The sequence below is a fragment of the Gavialis gangeticus genome, unplaced genomic scaffold (assembly GCF_001723915.1).
Source record: "Gavialis gangeticus isolate Ggan-Ray unplaced genomic scaffold, GavGan_comp1, whole genome shotgun sequence".
Taxonomy (NCBI): Eukaryota; Metazoa; Chordata; order Crocodylia; family Gavialidae; genus Gavialis; species Gavialis gangeticus.
This window is the reverse complement of record NW_017728997.1, coordinates 47,406,375-47,414,367: the sequence shown is the minus strand read 5'-3', so window position 1 is coordinate 47,414,367 and position 7,993 is coordinate 47,406,375. Positions and strand designations below refer to the sequence as shown.

General features: G+C 54.2%; 1 protein-coding gene across 1 annotated transcript in view; it reads right to left on the bottom strand.

Moving 5' to 3' along the window:
* Window positions 1-7,969, bottom strand: part of UBA7 (ubiquitin like modifier activating enzyme 7) — a 50,914-nt gene extending 42,945 nt beyond the window's left edge. The window contains exons 1-10 of the mRNA XM_019505155.1: window positions 7,763-7,969; window positions 6,930-6,992; window positions 6,102-6,270; window positions 5,387-5,521; window positions 4,680-4,786; window positions 4,403-4,493; window positions 3,752-3,890; window positions 3,104-3,201; window positions 2,061-2,207; window positions 1,588-1,746 (exon numbers count right to left, since the gene is read on the bottom strand). Of these exons, the coding sequence (XP_019360700.1) occupies window positions 1,588-1,746; window positions 2,061-2,207; window positions 3,104-3,201; window positions 3,752-3,890; window positions 4,403-4,493; window positions 4,680-4,786; window positions 5,387-5,521; window positions 6,102-6,270; window positions 6,930-6,985 (1,101 nt within the window). The 5' untranslated portion in view covers window positions 6,986-6,992; window positions 7,763-7,969. The remainder of the gene's footprint in view (window positions 1-1,587; window positions 1,747-2,060; window positions 2,208-3,103; window positions 3,202-3,751; window positions 3,891-4,402; window positions 4,494-4,679; window positions 4,787-5,386; window positions 5,522-6,101; window positions 6,271-6,929; window positions 6,993-7,762) is intronic.
* Between the last annotated feature and the right edge of the window lie 24 nt (window positions 7,970-7,993).

Here is a 7,993-nt window from a genome sequence, read left to right as displayed (position 1 = left end):
CTGTCACCCAGCTTCCCTTCAATCATTAGGTCACTGATTAGATCATCCCCAGTTGCCAGTCCCAGGTCAAGCAGCGCTTTACCTCTTGTCGGCCCATAGGACTTCCTGTGTGAGATGGAGCTCATCCATGCATGAGAGAAAGCTTTGCCATCACTCGGATTTGGCCAAGTGCTCTTCCTATGAGATGTCTGGGTAGTTGAAGTCTCCCATGACAACCATGCACCGGGAGCATGCAGCCTCAGTCAATTCCCTGGTGAACTCCTGGTCAAGGTCTTGATCCTGGGTGGGAGGTCTGTAGTAGACTCCCACCATTGTGTCCCCTGTGCTGTGTTCCCCAAGAATTTTAACCCAGAGGGTCTCCAGTCATCCAACCTGGGCACCAATGTCACCTTGCAGGGACGCGTAGCTTTCCTTGACATACAGAGCTACACCCACGTCCCTTTTGTCCACTTGATCTCTCTTGTACAGGGGTATAGCCATCTATACCTGTGCCCCAGTCATGGGTGGAGTCCCACCAAGTCTCTGTTATCGCTATGACACCGTAATTATTTGTGTTAAGCAGGAGGACAAGCTCCTCCTGTTTATTTCCCAAGCTCCTGGCATTTGTCTACAGGCACGTAAGTGTCTCTTTGGGGGCTCTTGCCTTGCCTACAGCTTGCTCCAGGGCTGGGGCAGGGGGTGGGCTCCGTTAAGTTCCTTGGCCTGCTGGCTGTGCAAGGGTTGCTCAGTGGGCCAGCAGTGGCAGTAGTCCCCCCATCCTTCAGCAGGCTTAGTTTAAAGCCTGATGGAGCAGGTCAGCCAGTCTGGCTGAGAACAGCCTCTTTGCCAGCGGAGAGAGGAGGAGGCCGTCCCTTCCCAGCAGCTCACTGCCTCTCTCACCAAAGAGCAGACTGTTGTCACGGAAGCCAAAGCCTTCCTGATGACACCAGCGCTGCAGTCGTTGGTTCACTATCTCAATCCTCCTCTCCCTCCTCAGACTGTAGCCCGAAACTGGGAGGATCGATGAAACCTGTGCCCCCCAACCCCTTAAAGACTTGCTCCCAAATCCCTGTAGCGCTTCATGACCCAGCTGGGAGCACTCCAAGCCATGTCATTTGTGCCCACATGGATAAGGAGCATAGGGCAGTGGTCAGCAGGTCAGAGGAGTTCAGGAATCTTCTCCACAACGTCTCGGATTCAGGCTCCTGGGAAGCAGCAGACTTCCCGGGCTAAGGGGTCGGAGCGGCAGATTGCCCCCTCAGTCCCCTTCAGGATGGAGTCTCCCATGATAAACACTGTGTGTTTTGTCTTAGAGAGAGTGGGGGTCTCCTGATCCGATTCAGATTCAGCCACCAGATTGGGCCGAATCTCCTCCAAATCGAATTGGCAACCAAAACTTTGCACAGCCCTAATAGGCACCACTCATTCTGCTCACTTGTCCGCACCCATTCTACATCTTGCTGGCAGAGCTTTACACTCAGCACCCATGTGTAGCCCAGCTCCTCTGCCATGCTATCAGCTAACCTCAGGACAGATGCCTTCTTAGGACAGAAGGGGAGGTCTACAGGAAGTAATGTCTAGACCCTGACTACAACCCTGCTTGCTCACCTTCAGCACTTCCTGGGCAGCCAGGCCCCCAAAAAGGGCAGCAATGGGGCTCAGCTCTCCAGCACTCACACTGGCAAATGCCCGCACCAGATCCTCTTCCAGTGGCTCCTGCTGCACATTCAGGTCCTGAGCCAGCTTCAGCAACCGCTCAGCATCCACCTAGAGAACAGACGTGCATCAAATGCAGATGGAGCATGGACCTCCACTAGGAGGGCACAGACAAGGCATAGACCCTGCTGGGCAGGGGCAGGCATAGGCACAGGCCAGTTGATGGCTAGGCACATACAACGGCAGATGGTGCATGCATCCTGGGTAAAGCACACTAGGCAGAGCTAGAATGCCCACTGGGATGAGGAACAAACCCCACTGTGCTGACAATGTGGCTAGGATATGCCAGGGCACAAATGACCCAGAACCCAATGGGGCAGCAGCCCTGCAAGAGGTAGATAGGGCCCAGTGTGGCAAGGCCTCACCTGCACTCTTGGCTGGGGAAGTCGGCTCTGCTCCTTGCAGAAGACATGCAGTGCCTGGAAGGCCAGGTGCAGGCTCTGGTAGCGCTGCTGCTTCTCAGGGTCTGTATCTTTGATCTTCAGGTTGGCCAGGGCTGCTCTCAGAGGCTCCTGTGGGTAGAGAAGTCAGAGTGCTCTACAGGTGGGTTCTGCACTAAGGATCTGAGTACAGGGCCAGAGCAGCACCTGGGCACTCTCAGTATTGTACGAAGATTGAGGTAAAAGGGGGAAACAAAGGGGCTGTCCCAGTGGGTGCCTGCTATAAAGGGGAAGAGATGAACAAGATTTTTTGTAAACAACTAACTGAATTTGGAAGTATCCAAATTGCAGGACCTGGTGCTTACAGGGAACTTTAAGTACCAGGACATCGGTTGGAAGGAAACTCAGCAGCTAGTAGGCAGTCCAGCAAGATTTTGGAATGTGTGCGAAACCTTTTGATATAGATGGTAGAGAAACTTTCCCCTAAGAGAGAAGCTCTTCTTGGTTTGATGATGGTTAATAGGATGGAATTGGTTGAAAATCTAAAGGTAAAATGCACAAAATGCCTAAAAGGCATGACCATGAAATGATGGGAGTTCAACACTGCAACAAAATGAAGGGAAGTGCAGCAGAATAGAGCAGAAGGACTTTCAAAAAGCAAACTTGAACAAACTTGGGGAACTGGTGCACAGAATCCTATGAGAGGAAAGTCTGAGGAAAAGGAGAACTGGCTGTACTTTTAAAAAGCCATACTAAAGGGCACAAGAGCAGGCTACCCCAATGTGATGGAAGCATAGGAAGCACAGCAAGAAACCATTTTGGCTAAAAGGTCAATAACTTTCAACTTCTAGCTCTATGATGATATGAACTGGGTACTGCCAGGCAGTACCATACCCAGATTCCTAGCATCCCCAGACAAACTTTTAGTACCGCACCCCACCCCTCGCCATAATGATAATAATAAATTGGACAACAGGAAAAAAAAAAACAAAAAACATTTTCAGGCCCCCTTTCTGTCTGACACTTACATAGGAGTGCTCCTGGGGCACCTTCACCTGAGTGACAAGGCCTCCACGCTGGTATGGAGAGAGAGAGCTCGTGTCACCGATCTCCAGCATGTACTCCCCTAGGAAAAATAGTACCTGCATAAGGGGTGCTTTTGTGTGAAAACAAAGCTAGCTATCCCCATGTGGGGCCAGTAGGAAAGAGAACACAAGGAGAGGGCCAGACCTAGCTCCAGACAGAGCCACACCCAAGCTTTGGGTTGAGCCAGCACTCAAAGGACACCTTCCCCAAACACAGCTCTGCCCCACATTATCGCACAGGCCAGAACAAAACCTGCAGTAGCATCCACTGGGGCAAAGGCCCATGCAGCCCACAATCACATTGCCAGGGCTGAGGATTCTACCATGGGCTCAGGTACAGTTTGGGCAGGCTTGACCAAGGCCAGAAGCCAGTGGTGTTAACAGACAGGGTTATGTTCAGAATAGAGAGTCAGTGGGAAGCTGCATGCACTCTCTATGCCCCCTATAGGGGGTTAGGGCTAAAGATATGGTGGTTTTCAATGGATAAGTACATCCCAGCCCCCACAGTCATCAGAGCAGGTTCACCCTAGAATTTGCTGCCTCCACCTGGGATTCCACTTGAACCAATGGGGTTCTGGGGATGGGGCTCACCCAGCACACGGACAGCACGAGGCTCACAGGCATTCAACTCGGTCATGCCCTCCACACCTGAGAACGTCACAAAGTCGCCAGTCACAAAGCCATGGCTATGGCCTTCTATGTCTACACAGGTTAAGACCCCGGGGTTGCCCTAGAAAAAAAATGAATGGCACTAGCAAAACCCAGCTGGGTTGGTGACCCCATGGATGCCAAGAAAAGCAAGTCAGGGGGCAGGGTTCAGGGAATGGCAAGAGGCAGTGAGGAAGTCAGGGAGAGGAGGAGATCCTAAATTTTAGGGGGCTGGAGAGAAGTCTTTCGGAGAGGTGAGGGTTCAAGGCATTAAAGGGACATTGAGGACACCGGAGATCTTGGAGCAGCGAGGGTAAGAGATATCAGGAGTTGGAAGTCACAGTTGGGGGGCAGTGAGAGGACACCAGAGGATACTGAGGAGACTTTGGGGATGAGGTCAGTGAGGGAACAGTGGAGGCAGTGGGTGACATAGGAAGACTTCAGGGACCATGGAAGGTGCTAGACACAGCAAAAGGCTGGGGAACAGCTGGGGATGAGGTAACATTAGGGACAGTGACATACTGGAGCCCTGCTGGTGACTCTCTGGCAGCGGTCTCAGAGTTGGTAGGGAGCACTGGTCTAGCTCTGACATACCTGTGAGATGTGCTGGATGTAGGCACAAACGGGCTCAACCTCCGTGGGGTCATAGACAACAAAATGTTTCCCAAAGTCACAGAAGAGCTGCCTAGAACCAGGGGAGAGGAATGAGGTTACAATGCCCTGCCCTGCCACTCCACACCAAAGATGCTGGAGACGTCAGGAGCTCCTCCACAGCCAGTACCCTAACCCACTCCCTCAATGCCCTCTGCTGGGCAGCAGTTGTGATGCTTGTACTGCGGTCCCTGGTGATTCCTGGCTGTTGTACACTTACCCAGCCAGCCCCTTTGTGTCAGCAACAATGAAGCAGATGTTCCTGGCATGGCAGAAGTCACTAATACAGAGCTGCTCCTCCAGGGAGGAGTTGGTCAGTACCACAACCTAGACCAGAAGCAAGCATTAGTACCCAGTGCAATCAGTGCTGTAGTGTCAGCTGTGCTCACCAGGATTCAGTGCGGTGAGCTCCCCCATGCCACTAGCTGCTCAGTGTCTACTTCGTGCAAGGACTTGCTCCCAGGGAATGCCCTGCCTATCCCTGCACAACTGCTCCCATGGATGCTCAGCTGGCTGTGACACCTGTCACCCAGGGACACTGCTGCCTTTTGCAGGCACTAGTCAACAGTCCTGCTGGATACTGCTGCTGCAGGGCAGTCGCGGAGTGCACGGGGTTGATTTGAGGTAGATCACATGCAAATACTGTTTGCTGTTCTTTGACATGAGAAGTAATCCCAAAACTGCTTTGCAGGAAAAGGAAACGACAGCTAGAGCTTAATTTATTCCAGAACCTAGGACAAGTTGGAACCTCCCCCTAGCGCCATGGCTCTCATTGGAGGCAGTAAGCTGGCTCATGGCTTACATTGGCCATCTCTGAAAGTTGACTCAAACCTGCTGCTCTCCATCCCCTGGCATCCTGGCACCAGCTCTCTCCCCACTGAAGACGTGGTGCCCACCCTACCAATGGCTCTCTCAGCCTCTCCTTACCTGGAAAGTCTCCAGAAAGCTCTCAGACAGGGCCCCAGTATAGGCTGTCACAACCACGTAGCTGTTGAGCTCTGCAAGGCACTTCTGGGAAGCTATGGCTCGGTTGTGACCCACATCATTCTCTGACAAGAAGAACTAAACACAGCCACCACTGCATAGTGAGTAGGGAGGCACACAGCAGCTGACACAGTGCCAGTTGCAGCTCCACTGGTCCAGCAGAGCTGAATTTAATCCATAAGGCTGTGGGTGGAGGCTGTGGTGGCTCCACAGCCACAGGGCCATGGTTGGTCTGCCATGCCTGGTTTGGGGACACATGCTTCCTTTCTGGCATGCTCCATGTCCATGATATCCCAGTGCCCACCCTCTCAAGGGAAGTTTGGGGCATCCTGGGAGTACCCTGGCAAAGCTCCTACCCAGGATCTAGCATCAGCTGGTAGGCTGACTTCGTGGGCAGCACCACCCTGGAAACATGCCCCTTAGCAGAGGGACAGTTTCTGTTCAAAGTCTAATCCATACCCCTGCCCTGTGTCCCTCCCAGAGTTAATTGTTTGGCCGCTGCCATGCTAGTATATGGTAGAGAGCCTGGGTCCTATATAGCGGCCCTGGGCCAGATACCAGGTCCAAATCCAGACCAGCACAAGCCAGGATGGGTCATACCTTCCAAAAAGGGGTGATTTTGGAACAGTGCAGAGGGCAGCCAATGCAATCAGCTTACCTGTGATGAGAGGTCGCTCCACTGGGCATCATCTGGGTCGTGCACAGTGACAGATTTAACGCCAGCCAGGATAACGTTCTTGGCAATCTCCACACCCAGCCCCTTCATTCCTGACACCAGCACAGAGGTGTTGGCCAACCTACGCATGGCCTCGTGGCCCAGCACATACCTGCAGGGTGAGCACAGGGCAGGTATGCTGGGGAGAACAGTGCACACAGTGAACAGGTCTCCTTCTCATGGCACTGCAGCCCTTGGTTCCTGCCTCTGCCACAGCCCCCAAACACTGGATTGCCTAACCCCTCCTGCCACAGCCCCAGAGACCATCACCCTCCTCCTGCCCTGGCCTGTGCCCCAGAAACCCTCACCCTTCCTGCTGCTCTGAACACAGTGCTCAAGAGCCCCCACTCCTCTTCCTGCCAGGGTTTGGTGCCTTAGCACAGGGCTGTCCAATACTTGCAGTCCACAAATGCTTAACAGGCAGCTACTGGGGCCAGCAGGCTATACCTCCTGCTGCCATATGACAGAGAAGAAGCAGAGGATCACCCCCTAGAAAAAGGTGTTGCCAACTGCCGCTCACCACCCCAACACCCCAGCTGCTGACAGTGTCTGAGGGCGGTCGTTGACCCTTGCGCTTGCCATCCCTCCCCACCACTTACCATCGCCGCTACCTTGCTCCCGCCACGCCCCCCCAGCCACTGGGGGTGGGGTGGGCATGCATCATTCATGCCCCTCTTCCTCCTTTGTTAACACCCTTCATGCTCAGCTCTAGCCACGTTGGCTGACATGCTCCCTTCTATTTTTCCCCCAACGCTCAGCACTGGCACTCACAGCTGCCTTGAGTAGAGGCTCTCATCAATCTCAGCTGGGCTCTTCCGGGCCTGCATGCTGCTCCTGCCAAACAGGGACACAGACAGTGTGGAAACCAGGTCTGGGTCAAACCCTGCAGGAGAACTGCTTTGAGGCAGTCAGGGGGGTGAATGCCAGGATATGGGGAGATATACACTAAAAGCCAGAACATCTGGATTCTGCTTCTGGTTGTGCACCCTTCCTTCCTTCCCTATGCTTCCGTGTCCCCATCTGACAGTGTGCCTAAGGGGCACTTGGCTCCTGGGCCTAGGAGGAGGCTGCGCTGCATCTGCAAAAGGATCCTTTCATGCTATGCACCATGTACAAAAGGCAGGGAGCAAACTTGGGGGCCAGAGCCCCGGTCTTCACAGCCAGCCAAGCTCCACACGCTTCTCATGAGAGCCACACACCTCATGGAAGTGGGCCGCTTCTGCCCAGCCTAGCTTCACTCTACCACCACCTAAGGCAGGCGGGGTCTTCTTGGGTCCCTGCAGGTGCAGAGCAGTGCTGCAGACAGTGAGGTTGAAGGCAGAGGGTGCACAGGGGAGCTTATCTGGCAGGAGGGTCTGCACAAGGCTAGCACGCTTCCTAGACTAGAGGGGTAGTGCTGTGGCCTGGCACTTGCCTCTTGGGCATCATGGCTGGTGGTGCCGTACAGCACTACAGCAAGTGAAGGAGCGGCTGCCCAGGCAAACCCAAAGCAAAGTGAATGCCAAACTGCCAAGGCAAGACCAGTGCCTGCTCACTACCTGGCAAAGGCTAGGGCACGCTGTGGGATGCCATGTTAGCCCCTCACAGGGCAGCAGTGCTCTTACCTGTTCTGAGGGTACAGTCCTGGCCCCTTCGGACTCAGGAAAGGGTCTAATTCAGTATCGCTCAGCGCTGTGGAGCAAAGAGGTCTGGCACCTGACAGGCTAACACCGCGGTGTGGACCGACGCGGCGAAGGTGGCACAGGCCGGACCGGGGAGAAAGGAAAGTAAAAGAGCAGCCTCGGGAGCGCTTCCTGCAAAGGGCGGGAGGGGCGCGGCCGCGGGAGTCCCCCCGC